The sequence below is a fragment of the Macaca nemestrina genome, chromosome 5 (genome assembly GCF_043159975.1).
Source record: "Macaca nemestrina isolate mMacNem1 chromosome 5, mMacNem.hap1, whole genome shotgun sequence".
Classification (NCBI taxonomy): Eukaryota; Metazoa; Chordata; class Mammalia; order Primates; family Cercopithecidae; genus Macaca; species Macaca nemestrina.
This window is the reverse complement of record NC_092129.1, coordinates 143,083,897-143,110,957: the sequence shown is the minus strand read 5'-3', so window position 1 is coordinate 143,110,957 and position 27,061 is coordinate 143,083,897. Positions and strand designations below refer to the sequence as shown.

Sequence of the window (27,061 nt, the reverse complement as noted above, 5' to 3'; positions counted from 1 at the left end):
CCATAAAATCACTTTCAGTTCTGGGCCTGAGATTGGAGGTCTTATTGCTGGAATCACCAGATCTTCGTCTCTCATGAATTCCACAAAACAATTAATCAATAATTGATGACCTACTAGTTGCCAGGTGCTGAGAGAATAGAGATGAACAAGACAAAAGTCTTGTCTTTAAATAGTTGCCAGCTAAGAACTCCAGGGCCTGTCCAAATGTTATTTAATTCAATTGTTTCTATATCCCTAGAAGGTGGGTATAATTATGCCCATTTTACAGGTTAGAAAGCAGAGTTCAGACCAGTTAAGTGACTTGCCCAAGGACACACACTTGGCAAAGGGTGGAGCCAGGGGTAGAAAAGAAGGTCTCCAAAGTTCATGCTCTTCAGCACTACCTGGTGGGGATTGGGCGAGATGGTGAAGAAACCACAGAGTGGAACCAACACTGACTGGAGGAAGTCACCTGACAGTTCACATGGGAAAGGAAGCCAGGCGGAAAGCAAGAAAGCTGCCCACCCAGGGGACCCCGGACTTTCCCAACGTCGGCACTGAGTGTTCCTTTCTCACCAAAGGTCCCCTGCAAGCAGTTTCACAGCAAATGTTTTATACCAGATATAGCATATTATTGCTCCAGAATCCATCCAGGCCAATAACTACACCAGGTAATACCTATATAAGAAATTATATGCTAGACCCCTCGGACACAGTATTCACTTCCTACAGCTGCAGTACACAGTACAACAAACTGCTGAACAGGACAAAGTTCCAGCCCTCATGGGGTCAACAAATCAATCAGACCTACCCTAACACTTCAAGAGAGAAACAAATAGAAGACATGAACAAAAACAGAAAATGCAAATGGCCAATAAAGATATAAAAGAATTTGGTAATCAAAATGCAAATTAAAACAAGATTTCTTTTTTTTGTCTACCAAACTGGCAGAATTTTCAAATGTTGTTGTGTTGACAAGGATGCAGAATATAGACCTGCTTGTTGTTTTTTTTTCCTCTGGGAGTGGGTTTCAACCAGCTTTCTTAAGGGTAAAGCCCAGACTGCTCCCAAATCTAGCCTAAGCACATTTAAAATGCTAAAATACATATTCCTGGGCTCCACATGGAAGAGATTCTGAATCATCAACCAGAAATGTAATCCAAGAAACTGCATCGTTTAACTACCACAGGGTATTCTAATGCAGGTTTTCCTAGAACCATACTTGGACACAGAGTGCCCTAGACCATGGGTAGGACTATGCCTTCAAGGTAGGGGCAAATGGTCCTATCTATGGCACTATGCATGGCCTGATCATCGAATGCAGACTGCTTTCTTCAATTAGATTTGATGACTTGATAGAAATATTTCAGCTATAAGACAAAAAAGTATCAAGTTATACTCGCTACTGGTGGACCGGATGCTGGGTCACACACAGTTCAGCTTTTATAATATTTATTCTCGTTGGCCCAGCAATTCAACTTAAAAAAAAATTTATCCTAGGGACATAATCAGGTTTTATTCAAAACACTGGTAGGATTGCTGAAATTACTTAAGAGTTCTGAATAAATAAGAAGAGGCTGAAGCCACTCTTAATAACTTTTCCTTAAAACGCTGGCTATGGGTAAAGAACATGAAAGGAAAGAGCACTCCACTTTGTGTCCCACTTATTCAGACTTTGTTTTGCAAATGTTTTCTGGTTACCAAGGCAACTTCTGGATTCCTCTGTGTAAATGGGAAATTGGGAACTTCGTTTTTTAAAAAAATGATTCGTTTGTTCTTTTTATCCTGGTAAGCTCGTTCTGTGCTGACAAATTGCATTCTGACAGTTAGGTTGTAATCCAAAACATGCTTTTTTAGAAGACTGTGAATAATAAGGAATTTCTAGGGGTTGACAGTTACTCTTCATTTATATTTTTATGTATTTGCTTTCATTGCATTCAAGGTATAAACTAAGGTGCTAAATATTGGGTATAATATTAAAATAATTTAGAAATATATAACATGTCTACAACAATGGCAAGACTTTTACTAAGCAGGCTCTCATTATAACATGGTAATTATTATTACTAAAGAAAAGATAAAAGCAAGTACAGAAGCAACCAAAACCTATTAGACTTGGTTTTTAAAAGAAATCAGTGCATTTAAAGAAATGCACAACCCCCATTATTAGGATTGGACTTCTTCAGGTTTCAGCTATTTATAATATTAAACACTCATCAGTAAGTAATAGGAAAAGACCTGGAATTCTGGCTGGGTGCGGTGGTTCACACCTGTAATTCCAGCATTTGGGAGGCTGAGGTGGGCAGACCACTTGAGGCCAGGAGTTCTAGAACAGCCTGGCTAACATGGTGAAACCCTGTCTCTACCAAAAATACAAAATAACTAGCCAGGTGTGGTGGCACATGACTGTAGTCCCAGCTACTTGGGAGGCTGAGGCACAAGAATGGCTTGAACCTGGAAGGCAGAGGCGTCAGTGAGCCATCACACCACAGCACTCCAGCTTAGGCAACAGAGCGAGACTCTGTCTCAAAAAATAAAAAATTAAAAGAAATTAAAAAAAAAAGACTTGGAATTTTGTAAGGTGGTAAGACAGGTAAGTTTCACAAAGGAAGTTCCTTAAAATTTTACAAAACCACAGCCCAAAGCCATGTAGTTAGCTAAAGTTCATGTATAACTTTGAAAGAGCAAATGGCCAAGCTTTTAAGCTACTGGAGGTCATGGTGGAACAGGTTAAGGGCCTTTCCATAACCCACTGAAGGTGAGGGAAAGTAATCGGCAAGGATGAGGCCTGTATTTCTCTAGGGATGGATCACCTCTGAAAGAAAGTCAGTTAGCACTGAGGCAGCAACAGGCTCCTCTACTTGTTTTCCTTATAGCAGTTTACGAATCTATTTTTTCTCTTTTTCAGAAGCATTGGTGGACAGGACCCATTTCTATTCTGTATCTCCTGGTTTGCTGTTTATTAAACTATATATGGAGGAAAAGGATTTAGTGGAGCATGCTAAATCCTTTGTCATCATATGCCCTAATTCTTACTCAACCTTTATTCCTTAATCTTCGATTATTATGACAAATAAGAGCATCACAAATGATCAAATGTGCAAAATATTAGAGTACTGAGCACAAATACAAATTTGTAAAGCAAAACAAAATATTCTGAAATTTAAAACTATGTGAATGTTGTTTCAGATAAAAATAACAATTTAAGCATCCTTAAATCCATATATATGGCACATAAACTCAACCTTTATAAGTTAGCTAGTCTATTGAAAAGTATTGATGCAAAACTGGTAAACAACTGTGACAAAAACAAAAACTAAGGGTCCAAAATAATAACAGATATCAATGCCATGCTTTCACTGTCTGAATTTGGTTTGTATTGGTCTATCTTGCATCTAAGGTGGGGTATTCCAGAGGGCAGACATGGGGCTGATGGAGCTTTTTCTTGGACTACTTATCCTTTTAGCTTACTATCCCTACCTAATACTTGTGATCAGAGACAAGGTAAAATATAGAACTCTGGAAGGGTGGTTTAAAAAGAAAATGCCCGTGAAAACAGTAAGCTGTCATTTGGGGAACTGTTCCCACACCGCTACCACCACCACCATCCCATTCCCTTCACCACAGTGTAGCTGGATGAGAGCTTCATAACCCTCCATCCGCAATCAGAAACCAGTTACAATTTGGGCCCCTGACCAAGCTGGGTCAATCCTAGCTCCTGCATAGAATTCTCAGGTAAAACAGGAACTCAGTTAAATTTGAATGTCAGATTAACAATCAATAATTTTTAATATAAGTATGTTCCAAATGTTGCACTGAGATATATACACTATGGTGGTGTTCCCAGATACGCCAACAATAGCTGCAAATGCATAGAGCGCTCCCTATGTTCAACGCATTGTTCTATGTACTTTATACATATTAACCCACTAACTAAATGAAAATATATGGATATGTAAATACATGCTAACATATGGATGATTTCAGGTTAGGAAAATGGACTATTTTTAAATTTTAGAAAATACGCAAAACTTCCTATAACTAGGACATGTAATAAGTTGTCATTAATGTACAAACCAATTTGTATAAAACTTAGAAATATAAAAATAAAAACTAAAAGGTAGATACGCTGAAGTAGAAAAAGCAGTGGACTGAGAATATAGGGGTCTAGATTTCTGTTCCTGCTCATTAGCTAGCTGGGTGACCTTGGGAAAGTCTCCTCACTTCTCTAGATCTGGGCTTCTTTATCTGCATGTGAGGTTTGGACGAAATTATTTTTAAGGTCATTGTTGCCCCTAAACGTCTATTATAGCCTTTTTTTTCCACCGTGGCTTCAGATACTATATCCTACAATGTTGAAAAAACAGCTTGCAGAGAGAAGTTTATTACCTCTGCAATCATTCGGTTGGTGTCTCCTAAAAAAAGCAAATTCAGAGCTTCTTCCTCTGTGGTTGCCTGATGGAGAGTCAAGTTTTTCAGGTGAATGTTCTGATCAGGGTCCTCCAGTATTGTCACTTTCCTAGGCAAATGGGAAGCAAGAAAACAAGATACTGCTGAGAATGAAAAGAACCTGAAGTCTTCCCTACAGGCTTTTAAAAAGCTGTATAGTATGACGTCTTGAACTTATAAAACCAAATAACACACAAGATACCAGACAGCACTGGATTAGAATCAAACACTGACATTCCCTTGACAGTACTATCAAATAGCTTTGAGACTGAAAAATATATTACAAGCTCCTGATTTAAAGCCACCTGTCATTGTAATAATCAGATCACTAGATCATCTTAGAATGCATATTCTTATTGAATTAAAAATACAAACATATAATAATTTTCTACCTACGTATCAGGAAACTAGGCCATATTTTTTTCTGTATCATGATTCAGTTTCTTACATAGGCAATGAACTCATTCCTTTGTTCAATTTCATATCACTTTCAATTTACATGACATTTCAAACTGGTTCACTTACCAACTTAAACATGATGAAAATTGAGGCATCTGTCATCCTTCTAGGAGTTATTCCCTTATCAAGTTTTCTCATCAAGGTGAATAAAAAGTTTTCAAGAAGTCTTATAATAAATATTTAGCTTGCCATTATTATTTTAATGCCTGTCAAATCCGTTTCTTGATCCTTTTTCATTTACAACATACCTTTTCCTTCCATTACATCCTTTTAGTCGGAGCCTTAGATCTGGAATTACATTCATCTATTACAACTACCTTAATGGGCATCCTGATGCCAAGACCATTTCCTCCCAGGTGAATCCTAACCCTGTTTCCAGAGTTGGCTTGTCAATACTCTCCCTAAAGTCCTTTCAGGACTTTCTGCAATGGAACAAAATTTGGCTCAACTCCTCATACTCTGCTTTACAGGCCTACAGATTTGAGCCATAAAGTTACTAAAGAGAGTTCCTTTCTACCTCTTAAATTTTGCCATCTTGATTTTCTTAAGAATTGTTAAGGAAAGGAAATATTATTATTCACAAGTATTGCCAAAGAGTATCTCAGGTATCTTCACTTGTTGAAAACATTTGGAATTGATGACACGAGGTAAATGTTGGCACCATCCAGCACTACTTTTCCTTTAAAAGAAAAACTAGCAGATGGACATATGTAATTTTCTTTTTTATAAAAACTTATTTAGAATATCTTTAAAATCAAGATTTTGCAAGTATCATATTTTTTTTCATCTTTCCCTTTTGTAAGAAAGTTATCTGGACTTTCATATGTAATTTGTGGGCACTTAAAATCCTAATGGCAGGAAGAAAATGTAGCTCTACCAGCACATCTGTGACCAATATGTCACTAATAATGTCCTCCTTTGCCAAGTTTTAGACTCCTTTTTGTTTCCTTCAACAATACCAGCAAAAATGGAAAAAGATATTTTCTCTTAATGAAAACAAGTGTAATTTATTTATTTTTCAACAAGACTCTTAAGTGAGCTTATTAAAAATGCTTGGAAAAGAGAAAGGCATTTGAATTGAATTGAAATGGATGAGTTGTATTCTATTTTTAAAAACTCCCTTTATTCCTTAAACTTTATTTCCACCCTGATTTTTCTGAAGTGCTCAAGAAGATTTGGCTAAATTAAATCCCTAGAGACACAGAAGTAATGATTCTTCCTAAACCGACAGATTCTGGGACTTATATAGGTGAAAGAAGTTAAGGAATAATGAGATAGTATATTAAAAGTGAGAAAAGGGCTAGGTGCAGTGGCCCAAGCTTGTAATCCCAGCACTTTGGACACTGAGGTGGAGGATGGCTTGAGTCCAGGAATTCAAGGCTGCAGTGAGCTATGATTGTACCACTGCCCTCCAGTCTGGGAGACAGAGCGAGGCCTTGCTTTAAAAAAAAAAGAAAAAGAAAAAAAGAAAAGATGAGAGTTCTGCCTTTGTCATCATGAAGTCAAAAATGAATTCTCTAACTCTGAGGCAAAGTCACCTGTGATACACTTTGAAAGACCAAGACAGATACAATACTATTCTTGTGCAAGTTTGGAAAAGGGAGAGATGGGGTAGCAGGAAACAATTCAAAGGTGGTGTATACACTCGTTAGGCACTAAATGTATGTCAGGCACTTGCCTTATTTCATTTAATCCAGGTGTTCCCAAAAGGAACTATCTGTGGATACACATACCCACCCCCACCCCACCCCCCCCCACTCTCTCCAGACCCCCATACACAGCACTGCTGCTTAGATCCCATCCTAAGAGATTCTGATTGGATTGGTCCAGGGTATGGTCTGGGTATTAGAATTTGTAAAAGTCCCAAGTGATTCTCGTGTACAGCCAAGGGTGAGAGCCACTGACTTCATCTTTAATATCCCTTCTAGTAGACACATGGAGAGGAGGTTTCTGATTTTTTATCTTTACTTTTCATCTAGTTCCACTTCATACTCAAAGGGTAAAATTACTAATTTTCTTGGTTGTATAATAGCTGAAGAAGCTGATGAATCACATCTACTAATAGGTAAGGTCACTGAAAATTTTAAAAGGACTGTCTTTCCAGGGGAAGTTTCTTTTCTACTTCCCTGACCACACAGCTGGTGGGTATACTAAGCCACACAACATTAACCACACAGTAACTAATGCTCAACTGGGAATTACGGGTCTCCCTAAACATCCAAGGGGTTTATATCATTACCGAATCAAAAAGTGTAAGTAACAGTAAGGACACCTAATACCTATATATCTCACCATTACTTCACTGAAACAGCAAATGCAGAGAACAAGCAAGTATGGAATTCTAACCATGCACATTTATTAGACAACTTTATTTGGGTCACTGATTTAGGATTATATTTACATAGAATAATTACATGCATAAGGTAAAAAGGGTTAAGTGTGATCAGTGATATTTGGCTAAGCTACTTTTTTCTTCTAAATCACTCAGAGCCTTTGATCTCCAATGTAGCTACTTCAGAACTATTACACTTCCACATTTACTTCCAGGTGCTGGTCCAGCTTTGTCACAAAATACACTTTGTACATGCCCTTGGCGTTTCTTCGTAGAACTTTCAACTATCTTTTGTAACCCATCCCTATGCATTAATATAATGTGTTTCTCACTATTTTCTGATTTCTTGACCATGGAGGTTTTGAAAAGTAAATTAAAAGGCAGGTTAGAGTTTTCTTTCATGGGCTTCCCCCTGCTTAGGGCTCATTTGTGGGCACGCTATAAAAGAGTCCACTTCTGGCATCCTTCTGGAATCTTTGAAACACAACTTTCCCTCACCAATAAGGGTCTCTTCTTGCCAGTTTTCAGATTCTTTTCTGATTTCTGCCCAATCCCTTGGGCATGATGCTTTGGACTTTCCCATATTGCCCTGCCTGCCCCCATTGAAAATCCTTTTTGCACTAAGTCTTGCAGCCAGTGCGTCAGCCCCACCTACGTTCATGCCTTTGCTCACAGAAACCCAGCCTAAGCCATGCCCTGGGCACTACCTATTGCCTGGGAGAGGTAGTTGCAGAATGAGAGTGTTTTAAATTCTACTGCCAATGAAATGGTTTTTCAAAGTTGAAGGAAATAAGGACCATTACAAAAAGTTTCTCATCAAGTTCCTTCCTTTCCTGGCCCTTTCTTTCCCTCTGTCCCTCACAAATCAATAGCTATTTCCTGAATCCTTAGTCTACCACTTGGTTCTGACTATAATTTTCATGGGTTTGAAAGAGGGCTTTATTAGAGTTTCTTAAATAAACATTCTAATTCCAAGATGGAAACCCCCAAACTATTTATTTGATTTTTTTTTTCAACAGGCCTGTGAACAGTTTTCCCTACAAAATGTTTCTATAATATTTAGATTTCAAGTGAAAAGTCACTGATAGCCTTAACTTGGATACCTAAGTGGAAAAGTTCTGCTAAGTGTACTCAGCCTGCTTAATGATGGGGAAGAAGAAAGCTTTGTGTTTTCTCTCTAAACAGAGAATCTTTTCCATTTGGCTAAGTAGTTGGAATTTGTAGGCGCTTTTTAACTGACTGAAACACATATAAAGAGCAATGGGCAGGCTCTTGTTCTCAATAATGGAAGCTATCAGTGAAAGAATCCTCCCCACTCGACACCCTACCTCCACATTTCAGCACCACCAACTTGCTGAACAGGAACTTACTGGGCATTACTGCAATGAACATGGTTTCTAATGTTCATGTTATATATAAGTGTTGCCATGGTGATTTCTATTCTTTATCTACTTGCAAATGTCCCATATGATGGTATAGGTCATGTACTACACAATGGCGCCATGTCTGAGGGGGTGCTATTCACATCATGGGTTTGTATACTTATCATGATAAGTGTCTGTCATAAGGCAATGAAGAGCCTCCTAACAAAATCAGCATACTGCAACACTTTTCCAATAGATGGCAGGGGTGCCTTTTAATAAGTCACATAAAGGTGACTTGAGGTCATACAGACTAGAGGCCACTCTGTCTAGACACCGTGACCTCGAGCAATGTCAAGGGCAGGTGGGCCTCATGACAACGGGTGGGGGTGCACCAGGCTCTTCTAAATAACTAGATATGTTTCACATGTTGTAAACATAGTCCCAACACAAGTCACTTAAATAAAGAGAGCATTGTTTGTCAGTTCTCAATATCCTTTTTTTTTTTTTTCACCCCAACAGATTTTCTCAGAAGCTCTTTATGGTGAAAGTTTAGGGAAAAAGAGAGATGTAAAGTTTTAGGAAAACTATGTAAGGCGACCCCTCCTTTCTGCATTTAAACAATTTCAAAGGTAGATTTTGTTTCGACTGATTGCAACTTTCTAAAGAGTTTCCTCTTATAAAATGTAAATACTTGAAATATGTTTCTTGGGAAAGTTTCATGAACCTGCAACACATTTTTGTGTTGGTGTTGACCTAGACAAAATGGGCTACAAGCAATGGACGTTTTCTCTAACCATTAGGGAGATATTTCGAAAGCTCTTTCTAGTAGCTTGAAAACCGTATCTTTTCTTTGTAGTTTTATCTAACATCATATCTTTTCAGTGACAATGAAGAATATAGCTGATCACATGACATTTGTAAACTAAAAATAAAATCCTAAGCCCCTCAACCAAGTGAATGGACCCCCTTTTGGCCAAGGGGACCCCAGAAAATCTGACAAACTGAATTCCCAGCCATGACAGGAAAGGCAGTTGGACACGCCTCATTATGCACTCTGCCTTTTGAAGTTTCGGCACAACTTGCCAGCATTAATGTTAAAACAGAGATCACAAGACTCATAGAACAAACTTTTTGTGACAATAAGACACCAAATTATAAACAAGGCCCAAGGCCATGCCAGACTAGTGTTAAGTCACACTCTACAAACCATAAAATCTAATTAAAAGGTTTTTAAAAATTAACCCAATATAATGTGGCTTGTTTTCCAACCTGACTCTGATGTAGCATCATAGCACAGATAACAGACGCCCCCAGTCTCAACTTCAGCATTCCTTTGTATACTGACTTCAAGTCTTTAGACAAAGCTTAACTCTTTCAACCAATTGCCAACCAAAGAATCCCTAAAACCCAACTCTGACTTTTAAGTCCCTCCTTTGAGACATTCTACCTTTTCATACTGAACCAATGTATGCTTTTTATACGTTGATTTATGATTTTATAATTCCTGTCTTTCCAAAATGCACAAAACCAATCTGTAACCAGATCGCTCAAAATAAACCTCTTTTTATTTTATTTTTATTGGCTCAAAATAAACTTCTTTAAAATGTTTTACAGAGTTTCCTTTTTCTGTTAACACGTTTTAGAAACTAAGTTAGTTAATATAATCTGCAACCTACAACACCAAGTTCTAACTTCTTAAAAAGAGGAATATAGTACACTAACAAATAAAACACTTTATCAGAAGAAGTCCAAACTCGGCACTGCCAAATATTCTGAGTAATTCTTGTGATAATTTTTTCTCTTGCTATCCATATTAATTTCTTTTATTTCAAACTGGCAAATATCTCCTCTAAATATTATCATTTTTACTTCTAATTGACCTTTATTGCTAAATAATAATGTTATTAGACTTGGACTTTTATAAGTCTGAATTCCCAAAGATCTTAACCAACCTCCTAAGGTTATCCTGCTACCACAAGTCTGCCATTTCAGAAGTGCAGGTAATCTGTATATGATTTCTTCCCTGTGTGAAAAGGGACAGAATTGAAATGACCAATGGATAAAGTCATTTAATGTAATGTATCCAACAAGGCTCAAGGGTGCATAGCAACAATGGGGAACTATCTGCATACTTTCCAGAAGCGTCTGCTGCTTACTGTGCTCGTATGCTTCAATATGCCATGAAAATGAACATCACCAAAGGGACTCAGGACATAACTGGAAGCTGTTGGCCACTGCTATGGACACGCGAAGCCCGAACAAGAATGATCCATGATCAGCAAAGATAGGACCATACTAGGTGCAATTAATGTATAGGAGAACCAGGAGAACCAACACTTTCTCAGGGGCGATTGCACTCATTTACTTATTAGTCACTATAATTTAATCATTTCACTAAGATTTAGCACAAATATGAAACATTATGTTATTTCCATTTTCTTTTTTCAAAATAATCCCCAAATATGATAAAGTTTTAGATGGCTAATAACTTGATAAGAATATCTTTCTGTATTATGTTAATCTAACCAAACTATTCCATGCCCTAACAATATCACTTCACAACCATCAATGGCGCCCAAATCTAATTTATTGAAACATGGTTTATCATACACTTAGCTATGACCTGCCAGACATCAGTATTTGCATGCTCTTCCAAAAGTGAATATTTTAGATAATCAAAAAACTGTGCTTGTTACACTAGTATTCCTTGCTAATTTCTAACAACATTCAGCTGTATCACATTCCTTCTGATGCTCCAGGCTTACAAATAACCCATCATTTAATGAAATGCCTTGTTTGGCCTAATTCCATATAGTAATTATAGAGCAGTGCACTAAAATTTATTTTCTTTAGAGCTACCAACTTTTTTTCAAAGAAAATTTTCTCCTGTTTTTACTAATACTTAAGGCTTTCTTATTCAGATTTTATAGTGGTAGTAACACAAATTATGTGCTCAAGTTTTCCACATTTGGGAAACCTATAAAAATAGATACATCTAGAAGCAATGGATTTGTAATTCTGGAAAATTATAGCATTTCCTCTGCCAGGTAAATAGCTTTATACACCTCTTAGTTTATGATATTACATTTTACAAATTCTGAATTTATTTACTTTTATTTTCATTTTAACATAGTCTGTTATTTTTCCAACTATAAGCATAATGCATGCTTCTTGTGAAAAAGTATGAAAGTAGAAAGAACCAAGAAAGCAGAGCCTCATCACAAGGACAATGTGGTATGTTAATATATTGCCTTAATTTTCTTACACACATTTTGCAGATCGCCATAAAATTATAAATGTATGCATGTTACTCTCTTTTGATCACCCCTCAACATTTTATTTATTTATTTATTTATTTTATTTATTCTTTATTTTGAGGCAGAGTCTTGCACTGTTGCCCAGGCTGAAGTACAGTGGCACGATCTTGGCTCATTGCAACCGCCACCTCCCGGGTTCAAGCCATTTTCCTGCCTCAGCCTCCCGAGTAGCTGAGATTACAGGTGCCCACCATTGCGCCCAGCTAATTTTTATATTTTTAGTAGAGACAGGGTTTTGCCATGTTAGCCATGCTGGTCTCAAACTCCCGACCTCAGGTGATTTGCCCACCTTGGCCACCCACAGTGCTGGGATTATAAGTGTGAGCCACCACACCCAGCCTACAACATTTTTTAAATAGTTACACAATATTTTAGGGTTAGGATACATTAATGAAAATTTTTAACCATTCTTTTATGAGAATTTGTTGTTTCCAATTTAAGGCTGTTTTAAATAACATGGTAAGATATAGATAGATAGATATAGATATATAGATATAGATATAGATACACACACACACATCTTTACTGTATCAATATATATCTGATCCTGAAGCTTTTGAAATAATTCATATTTTCTCCTTAGGGAAGATTTCTGGGGGTGACATTACAAGATCAAAAGTTATGAACAGCTTTAAGGCTCTCATCATGCTTGGGAGGCCTATAGCACCCTGTGTGGAATGGACAAACCTGGGCTGAGATTCTGGCCCCACCCCATGTGCTAACGGTAAGTCTTTGGCATCTTAGGAACTCTCGTTGCATCTCTGTCTCCTCTATAAACTGAGGACAACATCACCTCTACAGTGGACTGTTGAGAAAAGAATCATGTATTTAAGTTCGTTGTTCATCGCTGTGCCCCAGGCCTAAAAGGACAACTGGTATATGTTTGAAGCACAATAACATATTGGATGAATGAATGAATGTGCTTAGTAGTGTATGTTGCACATTAAAATCCAATAACTAGTAACTTCCTTGAAGGTAGGCAGTAAAATGGTTTCCAAAAATGTTATACTGATTTACATTCCTACTGCATGAGAGTGCCTGTTTCACTATTATTTTAATAACACTGAACATTAGTTTTTAAATTTTTGCTAATATTTTAGGTTAAAATGTTCTGTTTAATTTACATTCTTTTAATGGTTAATGAAATTGAACCTATTTTCACCAGGCATGGTGGCTCATGCCTGTAATCCCAGCACTTTGGGAGGCCGAGGCAGGTGGATCACCTGAGGTCAGGAGTTCAAGATCAGCCTGGCCAACATGGTGAAACCCCATCTCTATTAAAAATTCCAAAAATTAGCCGGGTGTGGTGGTGGGCGCCTGTAATCCCAGCTACTTGGGAGGCTGAGGCAGGAGATTTGCTTGAACCCAGAGGTGGAGGTTGCAGAGAGCCAAGATCACACCACTGCACTCCAGCCTGAGCAACAAAAGTGAAAATCCAGCTCAAAAAAAAAAGAAAGAAATTGAACCTATTTCCATCTGTCTGTTTTGTCTTTTGTCTACTTATTTGGGGTACTTAAATGCATGAGCTCTTTATATATAAAACCTTTTGTTTCTTATATTTATTATGCAAATTTTATATGTGCTTGCTTTTTAACTTTGACGTATTAGAAATTTTGTTTTAACATATAAAAGTTTAAACTGTTATAATGTATGAATCTTTTATTTCTGTCACTTTTAAGCTTAAAGTCCTTCCAAATTAACAGAGTATATAAAAATTCACTTTTCTTCAACTCTTTTGGGATATGAGTTGATGGAATGAAATGAGGGCTCTAAATGGATTTTTTCCTCTACATCAATGATTGTGTGGGTCATGATGCAGGCTGCCTGTATGGGATCTGTCCTCCCCTTCTCCCTAACTATTAGGCTTTGATTTTGTTCAGGGAATTATTTAAAAACACTAGACTTTCCCAGACTCTCTTGCAACTAGGGCTGCCCATATTACAAAATTCTGGTCAGTGACAAAGAAGTGAAAGTCACTGGATGGAGCTTCCTGAACATGAGCAGCCTCAGGCAGCAGGTGCCTGTTTCCTTCCAGAAATGTGCACGAGATGCTGGAGGTAAGGCAGCCATTTTGCATGATGACTAAAGCTGCCCACTAAGAATGGCTGTGCAGACTGATGGAAGGAAGCCCTGAAGGCATCCTGGAGCTTCCACAGCAACCCTCCCTGCCTATTTTTAGAATCTTTAAGGTGCGGTGGTGTGGGAGAGATGAGGCTTGGGGTGTGGCAAGGAACAGACTATTTGGTTAAGCCATTGTAAGTTAGGCTGCTATTACCTGCAGTTGTTAATTTACTAACACAAATGTCCAATACTGTTGACTGAAGAATTCTTCCCCACATGGTACAGAATATGATTCTGGGTTAATCTGTTTGCTTTTCTTCGTCTATTTAATTTAGAAGTAGTATACCATGATTTCATTATTAGAATTTTTACTTAATTTGAACAGATAATGTCATTAATTTTATCTCACTTTTCCACTTTTTGAAAATTTCTTTGTTCTTCTTGGTTGTCTATCTACCCTTTCAGATAAACTCTGGAATCATATATATGTTCTTTAAAGCCTCTGTGATTTTGTTTGGAATTTCATTGAACCTATGCATTAATATGAGGATACCCCTTTAAGATATTCACACTGCACACTCAGAAACAGATTAATAACTATCTATTTTCAAGTCTTCTTTTACTTTCACAGAAAAATGTACTATCTTGTTCACAAAGTTCTTGAACATTTCCTGAGCATTTTACCTTCTTTTTCTATTGTAAAAGAGATCTATTTAGCCATTATTTTTCTAAATGGATTATTCCTAGAGCTTGCTTCTTAGATTGAGTTAGATAAATACTAATAGATAATAGCTGGCCAGTTGGTCTGAATACCATCAGTCTTATCTGTTTCACAGTAACTAACTTTCATTTTGTAGAACATCTTCAACTACCTTAGAATTCAATATAAAAACACAAAGCCAATTACAATTAACTGCAGAATCACACATAGGCTAACTGCTACGGAAGTTCCAGAGCAGGGAGATTAATATACTGCCTGTGACCTTCATCACCTGACCCAGACAACTGCTCCAGCCAACTGATGTAATCTCTTCACTTTCCTCACCTAGACTTCATTCTAAAGGCTCTTCCCATGTGTCCCCTCTCTCAGACCAGCTCAGCTCTGCTCCCACCTCCGCAGCACTGTCAGCTCTTGGCTCAGTCAGAACTTGCCATACGTCAGAAAAATAAGAAACCATTGAGGGTTGTGGGAGCAGAGATGGGAGTGTTAAAAGTGGCCTGAGTAGGTAGTGACAGGAAACAACTGGCTGAAGTGAGCTCCTTTTAGGAGACGACTGCAGCTCTAAATCTTGTGTATGCTCTTTTCGCATGTACATACATTATTAGTGGGAAAGTCGAGTGTGGTACAGAAGCCTCTTCAGGTGTTTCATGTGTATATTCCATTTTCTAACTAAATGGTAAGTTAACTGAAGAGACGAATACAGCTTAAATTCTTTATAATATAAATTAAACTCAAAAGAGCTAATTGAGATTCTTGCAATACGGTAAATTGTTGGTATACATGGTATTAACACTCTCAAAAGGTTGTAATAATTTTTTTCTCTATTAGTTGAGCTATAATAGATGTGTTTCTAAATCCTGTACATTTTTCTAAAGAACACAATAAAGTGATTAAGCAAGCTTAGAATCATTCAGAACTGTTCAAATAATCCCAAGGTTTTACTTTATATCCTGAAAATTGAGAATAGACTCTGAAAATGATGTCCTATCAGAATAAATCAATTCATAAAGCAATTGTGGAGACTAACAGGAAAATATGTCAAAGCAAAACAAATCCATACTAATATACAGTTTAGAATGTGTATTTCACCTCTTAATGGCTGAAGAAAGTGTATGCATTTGTTTATACACAAAGTACAAGGAAAATGGAATAGACTGAGGTGACAGTGTTTTTCCTGTCATTAATTAATCTCATGTCACTAAAATCTCTAAATATCACAGATATATTTCTACATTCCAGATATATGAGTGAAAACACTGAAGCTGTTTCTTCCCATCCATCTATGCGTCACTTATCAGGCAATGGTTGGTGAAAGCCAACATTCCTATTATATGGACTAAATGTTTGTGTCCCCTTCAAATTCATATGTTGAAGTCCTAACTCCCAATGTGATGATATTTAGAGGTGGGGCTTGTGAGAGGTAATTTGGTTTAAATGAGTCAGGAGGGTGGGGTCCCAATCACATGATGGTATTAGTATCCTTATAACAAGAGCTCTCTCTCTCTTCCCACCAGGTGAGAAGGCAACAGTCTGCCAGCTAGGAAGATAGCCCTCACCAGACACCAAATCTGCCAGCACCTTGCTCTTGGACTTCCCAGCCTCCAGAACTGTGAGAAGTAAGTGTCTGTTGTTTAAGTTACCCAGTCCATGGTATTTTGTTATGGCAACCCAAGCTGACTAAGAAAACCTCCTAATTGTCTAAGACATTTCTGATATTGAGAACAATCTCCTTCAACTGGCTATTGAGAGTAGAGAAAGAAAGCTTTCCCCCTTGTTATTACTCCAGTAGGTTGGGCTAGACTTTGTGTGGAATTATGTCATTTTCAGGCTAGAAGGGCTTTCTATTCCCTTCATCATGATCACTGGCAGTGTTTCAGTTCTCAAAGTACACAGTCCCTGGCCAAGACATAGAGTAGGAGTTAACATCACTGGTCACTAGTTACTCATATCATCCTACAGGAAAGCACCCCCAACTCCTCAAGAGGCTGCCATTCCAGCTGTGTCAGTAATTAACTCAATTTAAGAAAAGACTGGAGTTAGCTTTAACTTTGAGATCTATGCTTATAGGCCTAGGAGTCGCCTAAAATCCCCATAGAAGCCAGAAAAAAATAACACAAATGAAACATGTAATGCAAAAGGTAGTAGTAGGAACCGAAGGATGCATGCCTCATCTAAAAGCACTAAGTAAAAACATTTTAAACACAAAATGTGTAGGCCAAACAAAACAGGTTTAGGCCTGATGCAAGGACGGTCCAAAGTGTACGGGGGACGACTGGCTTCCAAAAGGACAGAGCTCCTGAGACTAGAGGAAAGTAGGTAAGTGAGAAAAAGGGTGACAGGCAGGAAGTTGGGGAAATTAATGTTTGACAGTTTCCATATTCTTTCTGAGATAGGGATACAATGGGTTTCAAAGAGATTTGGGGCAGGGAGTAGTTGACCAAAGAGATGAACATGTGATAAAATCACTGTGAGGATGGGAACAAAAAGCACCAGGCACCTCAATGTGTTGCTCAGCAGGCTGAGGGCCCAGCTGAGGTCGGAGACCATAATGTGGTGGAGTCTACTCCAGTCTTCTGTGAACCCCCAGGTTGAAATCAGTTTCCTCTCTTCTGCCCCCACAGAATCTAGGGCATCTTGTCACTTACTATGCACAACTGAAATGATCAGTTTATGAGTCTGTTCTATTAGAACCAGAGCCCTTTGAGGCCAAGAACATTTACTTTCAGACTTTTGCAGAGAGTCTGACATGCACCAGATGGGGCTGAAATGGACAAGCTTTGGCTCACTCAGACCGACACAAGTGGCTCCAGAGGCCTAAAGAAACCTAGAAACCGCAGTCTGCTCAGAGTTCAGGTGGAATACTGGGATATGACACGGATCTCTTAGGAAAGAACATCAGCACCCCCAGCTCTGACGTTTAATGGAACAGGGTTAATATCCTGGTTCTAGCTCTTAGCAGACATGAAATCTTGGGGAAACATCACACAATCTCTGTGAACCTTAGTTGTGTCAATCATAAAACATGGATTATAATACCTACTTCCTTAAATGAGATAATGTATGTACAGTCTTTAGCATAAAAACTGTCATAAAATAAGTGCTCAATAAATATTGATTCGCTATCCTCTTTGGAGAGATTTTCCTGGTATTTCAGAAAACAACTTCCCCTAGGTGGATGAGAGAAGGGATTAAGGCAAACCTCCTGCATTAGAATCACCTGGGATGTTTATTCAACCATATGTGAATTTTCTGGGGATGGAAGCCAGGAATTAGCATTTTTAACAATCATCCCAGGTGATTCTTACACTTAGTTAAATTTCAAGCCACTGGATTATGATGCCTTCCAATTTTGTTCCTTTGTTTTTTACTCATGCTATCACCTAAGTAGTCCTAGTAACTTCCCACAATGCTCTGACTCTTGTCCACCTCATTCCAGTCCTACACATTACTAACTGATTTTTCTTCCTAAAAGGCAGTTCCAATTATGCTATGTCCTGGAATCAAAATCTCCAAGGGCTACACCTTGCCTGCCAAATCCTTGCATTTATACCTTGCCAGTCTTAATGCTCCTGCCTACTCCCTTACTGGGTTCCAGTCAAACAGGTCTACTGTCACAGAACAAGCCCTATGCTTCAACTTCTCTATCTTTGTTTCCACACAAAAGCGACACTGCACTGCCCCAAGTCCTACCCCTTCCCTCAAGGATGATTTCATCTGCCATCTTCCCTATGAATCTTTGCCTGATCTCTTGCATTGATGTGATTTCTTTCTCCTGTGAGCTCGTGTCATTTTTTTTTTTTTTTGGCTCTCTTACAATGATTTTCATATTCCACCTTATGCTATTTTATACTAGCTTTATCCTCTCTGCTATGAGTTCCAGGGAAACAGGGACTACGTTAGCAAACATGGTGCCTACCACAATATCTGGAACAAAGTTGGGTCTCAACAAATGTTTGCTGAATACATGAATGAATTCACATGACTAGACTGTAAGCCATGAGAGCAGAGACTGTGCATTAATTTTTTTGTAACTCCTGCATCACTTAGCAGTGTTTTCTATCCAGTAGGTATTAGAAATGTGGTGACTTAAATGTAACATTTGGAGACATTTTCCCCTTTGATGACAAATTATTCAAAAAATACAACACAGCCAAGATTTCAATACTGAATGTTGGAGTTTACTGGCTCCTTTTTATAGTAATAACTACGACAATCGTAGAATCTTAAATGGAATATGCTTCCCTATTTAGGAATACTAAAATTATACTAAAGTAAGGTGACTATTTTCTCTACAGCTAAGACCAACAGTTATCCTGTTTTACTTCATGAGACAAACTTAGATTCTAACTATATTCCTTTTATAGCATGTGACATAAGAAGCTTTCAAAAATAGAATTTCTATTTTCATTTGAAACACTAAAAAATTTCTAAATACAGAATAGGTTTAATACACATATGTGTGTATGTGCATATGTATGTCTATATACAAATATATAGCCAATTACTTTTTAAATTAAACCTTTTGAGATAATTGTAGATTCACATATAGCTATAGGAAATAATTCAGGGAAATCTCATACACCCATTGCCCAGTTTTTCCCAATGGTAACATCTTACAAAACTATAGCATTAAAATATCACAACCAGGACACTGGCAATCCAATCCACCAATCTTATTCAGATTTTTCCAGTTTTGCTTGTACTCATTTATGTGTATGTGTGTGTGTATAATTTTAGTTCTATGCAATTTTCCCAGTTGTGCTTGTATTCACTTGCATGTGTTTGTGTGTGCATTTAATATTTAATTCTGTGTAATTTCCCCAATTTTGCTTATGTTCCCTTGTGTGTGTCTGTGTGTGCATTTAGTTCTATGCAATTTTATCACATGGGTAGCTTTGTGTATTCAGAGCCACGTGAAGACACAGAACACTGCATCATCACAAGGATCCTTTGTGTTGACCTTGTCCAACCATTCCCCTCCCCTCCCTAATCCTGTATCCACTAATCTGTTCACCAACTGGAATCATACAGCATGTAAACCTTTTGGGATTGGCTTTTTTTACTCAACATATTTCCCTGGAGATTCATCCAAGTTGTTGATTGTCTCAATAGTTCATTCCTTTTTGTTGTCATCTTATTAACTAAAGCCTATAGTTTACATCAGGGTTCATTCTTTTTATTGTAAATTCTGTGGGTTTTGACAAATGTGTTACATCATGTGCTCACCATTACAGTATCATATAGAACAATTTCACCACCCAGAAACCCCCTGTGCTTCACCTACTTATTCTTCTACCCCTCTCCCTCAACCTCTAACAATCACTGATCATTTCACTGTCTCTACAGTTTTGCCTTTTCCAGAATGCCATATAGTTTGAATCATATAGTATGTAGACTTTCATGCTAACTTTTGCACTTAGCAATACGCATTTACATTTCCTCCATGTCTTTTTGTGGCTTAATAGCTAATTTCTTTTCATTGACAAATAATATTCCCCTATATGGATGTACTATAGTTTATCTGTTAACCTATTGAGGAACATCTTGGTTCCTTCCAATTTTTAGCAATTATGAATAAGACTGCTATATGTATTTGTGGGAAGGTTTTTGTGTAGACATAAGTTTTCAACTCATTTCGGTAAAAACCTAGGCGTGCAGTAGCTGGATTGTATGGTAAAAGTATGTTTAATTTTCTAAGAAACTGCCAATTTGTCTTCCAAGGTGGTAGTATCATTCTGCATTCCCACCAGCAATGAATGAGTTGCCGTTGCTCCACATCCTTGCCAGCATTTGGTGTTAGTATTTTAGATTTTAGCCAGTCTAATTTGTAAGTAGTGGTATATCACTGTTTTAATTTGCAATGCCCTAATGACAGGTGATGTTGAGCTTCTTTTCATACGCTATTTGCCATATGTGTATCTTCTTCAGTGAAGTGGCTGTTCAGATATTTTGCCCATTTTTAAAATTGGTGCATTTATTTTCTTATTGTGGAGTTTTAAAAATTCTTTGTATATTTCAGATATAAAAATTATTTGTATATTTGTATCTTTATCAGATATGTGTTTGGTAATTAATTTCTCCCAGCCCATGACTTGTCTTTTCATTTTCTTAAGTGTCTTTCACAGAACAGAAGTTTTAATTTTAATAAAGTTCAACTTATAATTTTTTTCTTTCACTGGTCATGCTGTTGGTGTTGTATCTAAAAACTCATTGGCAAACCCAAGGTCATCTGGATTTTCTCCTATGTTATCCTCTAGAAGACTTATAGTTTTGCATGGTACATTCTGGTCTATGATTCATTTCAAGTTAATTTTGTGAAAGGTATAAGGTCCATGTCTAGATTCATTTTTTTTCATGTGAGCATATCCAGTTGCTCCAGTACTAATTATAAAAAAGCCTATCCCCTTTCCATTGAATTGCTTTTGCTTCTTTGTCAAAAATCAGTTGACTATATTTTTAAGGGTCTATTTCTGGGCTCTCTATTCTGTTCCATTGATACATTTGTCAGTTCTCTTGCCATTATCATACTGCCTTAATTATCATCTTTATAGTATGTCTTGAAGTTGGGTGATGCCAGTCTTTTGACTTTATTCTTCTGTATTGTGTTGGCTATTGTGGATATTTTGCCTTTCCTGTAAAATTTATAGTCATTATATTGACATCTACAAAATAATTTACTAGGAATTTGCTTTAGATTAAATTGATCTATACTTTATCTACAAATCAAGTGAGAAAGAACTGACATCTTAACAATATTGAATCTTCTTATCCATGAACATGGAATATCTTTTTATTTAGATATTCTTTGATTTATTTTATCAGCTTTTCAGTTTTCCTCATATAGATCGTGTACATATCTTTGTCAGATTTATACATAAGTATTTCATTTTTTTGATGTGAAGGTAGGCAGTATTGTGTTTTACATTTCAAATTCCAATTATTTATTGTTGGTATGTAGGAAAACAATTGACTTTCGTACATTAACCTTGTATTCTGCAACCTTGCCATAATCACTTATGAGTTCCAGGAATTTGTCAATTCTTTGAGATGTTCTACATAGATAATCATATCATCTGTCAACAAAGACAGTTGTATTTCTTTCTTCTCAATAACTTTAATTTCTTTTTCCTGTATTATTGCATTGGCTAGGAATTCCAGTACAATGTTGAATCAGAGTGGTGAGAGGGACATCCTTGCCCTGTTCCTGATCTTGGGAGAAAGCATCTAGCTTCTCATCATTATATATAATGTTACCTACTGGCATTTTATAGATATTCTTTATCAAGTTGAGAACATTTCCTCTATTTCTAGTTTCCTGAGAGTATCATGAGAGGATGTTGGATTTTGTTAAATATTTTTTCTGCATCTATTGATATAATATGATTCTTTAGACTGTTCATGCCATGGACTACATTAATTGATTTTTGAATGTGGAACTAGTCTTACATACCTTCAATAAATCTCATTTGGCTGTAGTATAGAATTCTTTTTATACATTTTTGAATATAATTTACTAATATTTTGTTGAAGATTTTTGCATGTGTGGTCATAAGAGATATTAGCCTGAGTTTTCCTTTCTTATAATGCATTTGTCTGCTTTTGGTGTTTGCATAATGCTGGGCTCACTGAATGAGTTAGAATGTGTTCCCTCTGCTTCTTTTTTTTTCAGAAGAGACTGAAAATTCTTTGGGATATTTTAGTAGACAATATATACGTCTTTTATTTCTTGTTTTTCTTTTACCGCAGTGGCTAGTATTTCCATACTATATTGAAGAAGAGTTGTGAGAGTGGACATTGTTGCATTGTTTCTGATCTTAGGAAGAAAACATTCAGTCTTTGACCATTACATATTTGTTAGTTGTAGGATTTTGTAGATACTCTTTAACAAATTGAGTGATTCTCCTTATTTCTAACTTGTTGAGATTTCTATCAAGAATGGGTGTTAAATACTATTTCTGAGCTTCATATAATTTTTATTCTTTAGCCTGTGGATTACACTGATTGCTTTTCAAATGTTGAACTAGCTTTGCAATCTAGAATTAATCTCACTTGGTCATGATACATACAGTATTCATTTTATACATTTTTTGATTCAATTGCCAATATTTTGTTGAGGATTTTTGAACTATGTTCATGAGAGATATCAGTCTGTAGTTTTTGTTTGTTTGTTTTTTGTACAATTTTTGCCTGGTTTTGGTATCAGAGCAATACTAGACTCATAGAATAACCTGGGAATTGTTCTCTCTTCTATTTCCTGAAAGACATTATGTAAAATTGGTGTTAATTCTTCTTTAAATATTTGGTAGATTTTCCAGTGAAACCATTTAGGCCTAAAGATTTCATTTTGTAAAACTTATAAAATTATGAGTTCAATTTCTATAATAGTTATTGAACAACAATGTATTTCATCTTGGTTAAGTTTGGATAATCATTTTTGATTGTTAATTTAGATGTATTTCTCATATTTACTAAACAAATGACCAGCAACATTTGCAAAAAAGCAAATGACTTTAGTTTAGTGTCCTGACATAATATATACAAAATCCACAGACAGTTTATAGGCAAAAGTTCTGCAAGAGCAGAGAAGTGGTACACCTTAGAATGTGTAAAAAAAAAAAAAAAAAAGAAAAGGCAGAGTGTATGTAAACAGAGCGTCTCACAGATGATACTTGGGGATGCTGTGTCACCCAATGGTAAGGAAGCTGTTACTGATGGCTATTATTGTGCAGCACCTACATGACCCTGAGTTTGATTTTATATAGTTAAGCCTAGTGTAAGAATGCAAAAGAGATAAAATGGGTATATTGCCATTGTCCCTCAAATGGATGACTACAAGTGGGGACCAAGGTCAACAGACATTTTGCCTACTATGTTTAGAAGGCATTCAAAGCGTTTGAGACATTTCAGCTCATAACAATGAAATCAGTCAACCAGACAGCTAGAATTTCAGAGTTATAGTATGCCCCAGTTCAAGAGTGTGTAATTAATGTAATCCAAGTACAGCAAAAAAATTCATTAAAAATAATTATTTTATCATCTTAGTAAAAGGCAAACTCTTCTAAGGACCTCAGAAAACTAGCAGATTCAATACCAGTCAAATCTCATTATCTCCACAGCAAAGGGCTATCCAATTCTTGAATTGTTCTGAAATTTTATAGTAGTGAATATATTCAAAGTAATAGGCTATTGACTTGGATATGGGACTCTTCTTTCTTAATGACATTTTTATTTTAATGGTATTTGTCATCATGTAATTACAGTCCAAAATGTGAGAAGAAGAAGAACTGTTTTAGACCACTTTTGTGTATGTGTATGGAAGTTTCTTGAAAACAACTGTTTTATAACTGAAGTCACTTCTAACGTGAGTCAGTGAACTCTCCAACAAGAGGACAAAGCTACTAAAGGAGGGGAAGTCGTTGAAGATGAAAGCTAGCAACATCTCTGGAGACGATCTGACCAGCATTGAGAATGACGGCTGAATGCCAGTCATGCTGAGAAACGTGGAGGACACAGGGTGGACTAAGGCATTGTGCTTGCTCTCAAGAGGCTTGCTCTTTTCTAAAAGAAGCCCATTTGAAAATATTGAAATCACTTTTTCTTCTTTTGTGAAGGATAGAAAACTCAACAACTAAGTTGTCTCCTGTGAAGGTCACCAGTCTTTTTAACTCGACATTGGAGGCTGAAAGATTGTTAAATATTACTTAATCCAATGCTCACATTCTATAAATAGAGAAATCCCGAAAAATGAAATAATTTACCTAAGACTGTAGGACTGGGACTGGAACCCAAATTTCCTGACTTTTCATCAAGTACATTTTTTTCTATATATTACGTTACCTCTCTTAAGAGTTCAATGGACTTTTCTCATTCCTAGCTCTTCCCATTGTTAGGCTGCACCAAACCAGGTCGATTAGATTCAGATGAAAAGAGCTCATGCTCTGTTCTTCTCCCTCTACACTCTCATTTCAAAATGTCTACTTCACAGTTTCAATTCAACAAATAATTTTTAAAAGTTCTTAAGGACTTATTCTGGCTTAGGCAGTAGAGAGACTACTAAACCAAGTAAGGCATACTTCCTACCTCTGAGGAATTTATTGTAAATATAAACACCTAGTATGACATCCTTAGACAGCAAACTTATCTATGTAAAATTTATTATCATCACTCAATCAAACTTTCTAATGGAAATCTCCTTTTAAGTCAATGACTCCTTAATTCTCTAGGCCCCACTATAAAAATTTTGAAGCTTGGCGGGGCACGGTGGCTCATGCCTGTTAATTCCAGCACTTTGGGAGGCTGAGGCAGGCGGATCACGATGTCAGGAAATTGAGACCATCCTGGCTAACAAGGTGAAACCCCGTCTCTACTAAAAATACAAAAAATTAGCCAGGCCTGGTGGCGGGCGCCTGTAGTCCCAGCTACTTCGGAGGCTGAGGCAGGAGAATGGCGGGAACCCGGGAGGCGGAGCTTGCAGTGAGCTGAGATAGCGCCACTGCACTCCAGCCTGGGCGACAGAGTGAGACTCCATCTCAACAACAACAACAACCAAAAAAAAAAACCAAAAATTTTCTTTTGAAGCTCTTTTTGCTACTCTGCCATGAAAGCGAGAATATCTGGTTTTTAATCTTTGTTCTAACATTAACCAATTAGTTTTGAAACAGGGGCCAAGTCACACCTCTCTGGGCTTCATCTCCTCAGTTAGGAAAATGAAGAGTACACCAACCTTCTATGATTCACATTTCTTTTTAAATTACATCACATCCAAGGTGCTGGATATAATCAAGTTATTTTATTTCACTTCTTTGCATATCTTCAATTCCTCTCTCCTCCTCCATGTTCATCGTATCGAAGTTCTTAATTCCTGGATTATTGTTAACAGCCTTCAAACTCTTAGGTGTACATGTTACTTGCTAAAAGCAATTTGAAGCAAGATTTAGCCTGGAGGTATGCTGGTTAGACTAGAGGCTAGAAAACTAAGACACTTTTTGGAATAAAGCTCAATCTCACACTAAAAGCCTGTCATTCAAGTCTCTCCAAAAATAGGCTTCAGTTGGCCCTTCTGCTTTTATTTCCAACGACTCTTTGTCCTAGTCCATTCAGGCTATAACAAAATACCATAAATTGGGTGGCTTTATAAACAACACAAATTTATTCCTCACTGTTCTGAAGGCTGGCAAGTATGAGATCAAGGTGCCAGTATGGTCAGGTTCTGGTGAGGACCCTCTTTCAGGTTACAGACTTCTGACTTCTTGCTGGTGTCCTCAGTATGGTAGAAGGAATGAAACAAGTCTCATGTGCATATTTTACAAGGAAACTAATTCTATTCATGAGGGCTCTACCTTCTTGACCTAATCACCTCCTCAAAGGCCACGCTTCCTAATACCATCTTCATGGTGATTAGGTTTCAACATATGAGTTTTGGGGTGGTAAGAGTAACAAACATTTAGACTATAGCACTCCTCAATATGCTTACTTTCCAACCACACCTTCATGTCTTTAATGTTGTTCCTATCCTTCCTAGGTGAAGAGTTTTACTTTTTTTGTAAACTTACTGCTAATAGTTCTATTAAGCCCATTTTCTTGTATGGATTCAGTAATCTTTCCTTTCTCTTAATTCTTATACAAATATTTAGAGTATAACTAACAGTACCATTTCTTAAGTCCCTCTCATAAATATTTGAAGCATAAGAGAGATGATATGCAAAAATTCTCAACCAACATTAAAGGAAGAATACATATAAAAGTGGTATAAACAGTATAACTTATTTTCCTTATTATGTCTTCTTAATTTCTTTGCAAATTATAATAATCAACTGATTGTTAATCTTTTTGGTAGAGAATGAATATGTATTTCTAAACTAGAGTTTTTAATAAGAATATAAAAATACATTTTCTTGGCTGTAGGCTACTTCTGATATACGAAGATGTCTGAACAAAAGTATATGAACAGTTACCAATTAATATATGTCTAATATAGGCAGATATTCAAACAAGCATTGAGCAATGTTATATAAATGCTGGCAGGGTAACTTGGTCCGTTATTAGATAAACTTTGAAGACGCTATTTAAATTTCAGTCATGAAACAATCAGTGCCAATCTGATCAAATGATTGCCAAAGTTAGCATTAACCATAGTAGAGAAGCATTTGGGGAAAACGTAAAAATGTTATTTTCTGTCTCAGATTCTCTTACTGCTGCTTGAACTCTAATTTGAATACCTTCTTCTCAGAAAAAGGCCACAATTAGAGGAGCAACAGGGTTTCATGTGGCAGGAAGAAAGTAGTACTGTCATATCCCATCAATCCTCTAAGCACCCAGTCTTAGAGAAAATTCATTGCACTCTCTTCTGCCAACTCCAAAAGAGATTTTCCCAAGAAAT

The 27,061-nt window shown here is 36.9% G+C and overlaps 1 protein-coding gene across 8 annotated transcripts in view; it reads right to left on the bottom strand.

Annotated features, from left to right (window-relative positions):
• LOC105489673 (kinesin family member 6) overlaps window positions 1–27,061 on the bottom strand; it is a 388,549-nt gene that overhangs the window by 275,515 nt on the left and 85,973 nt on the right. For 7 of the 8 annotated variants that reach the window (XM_071097107.1, XM_071097102.1, XM_071097101.1 and 4 more), the window contains one exon: window positions 4,369–4,498. The exons of the other annotated variant lie outside the window; for it this stretch is intronic. In XM_071097107.1, coding sequence (XP_070953208.1) covers window positions 4,369–4,498 — 130 coding nt within the window. The remainder of the gene's footprint in view (window positions 1–4,368; window positions 4,499–27,061) is intronic. 8 annotated transcript variants of the gene reach the window in all.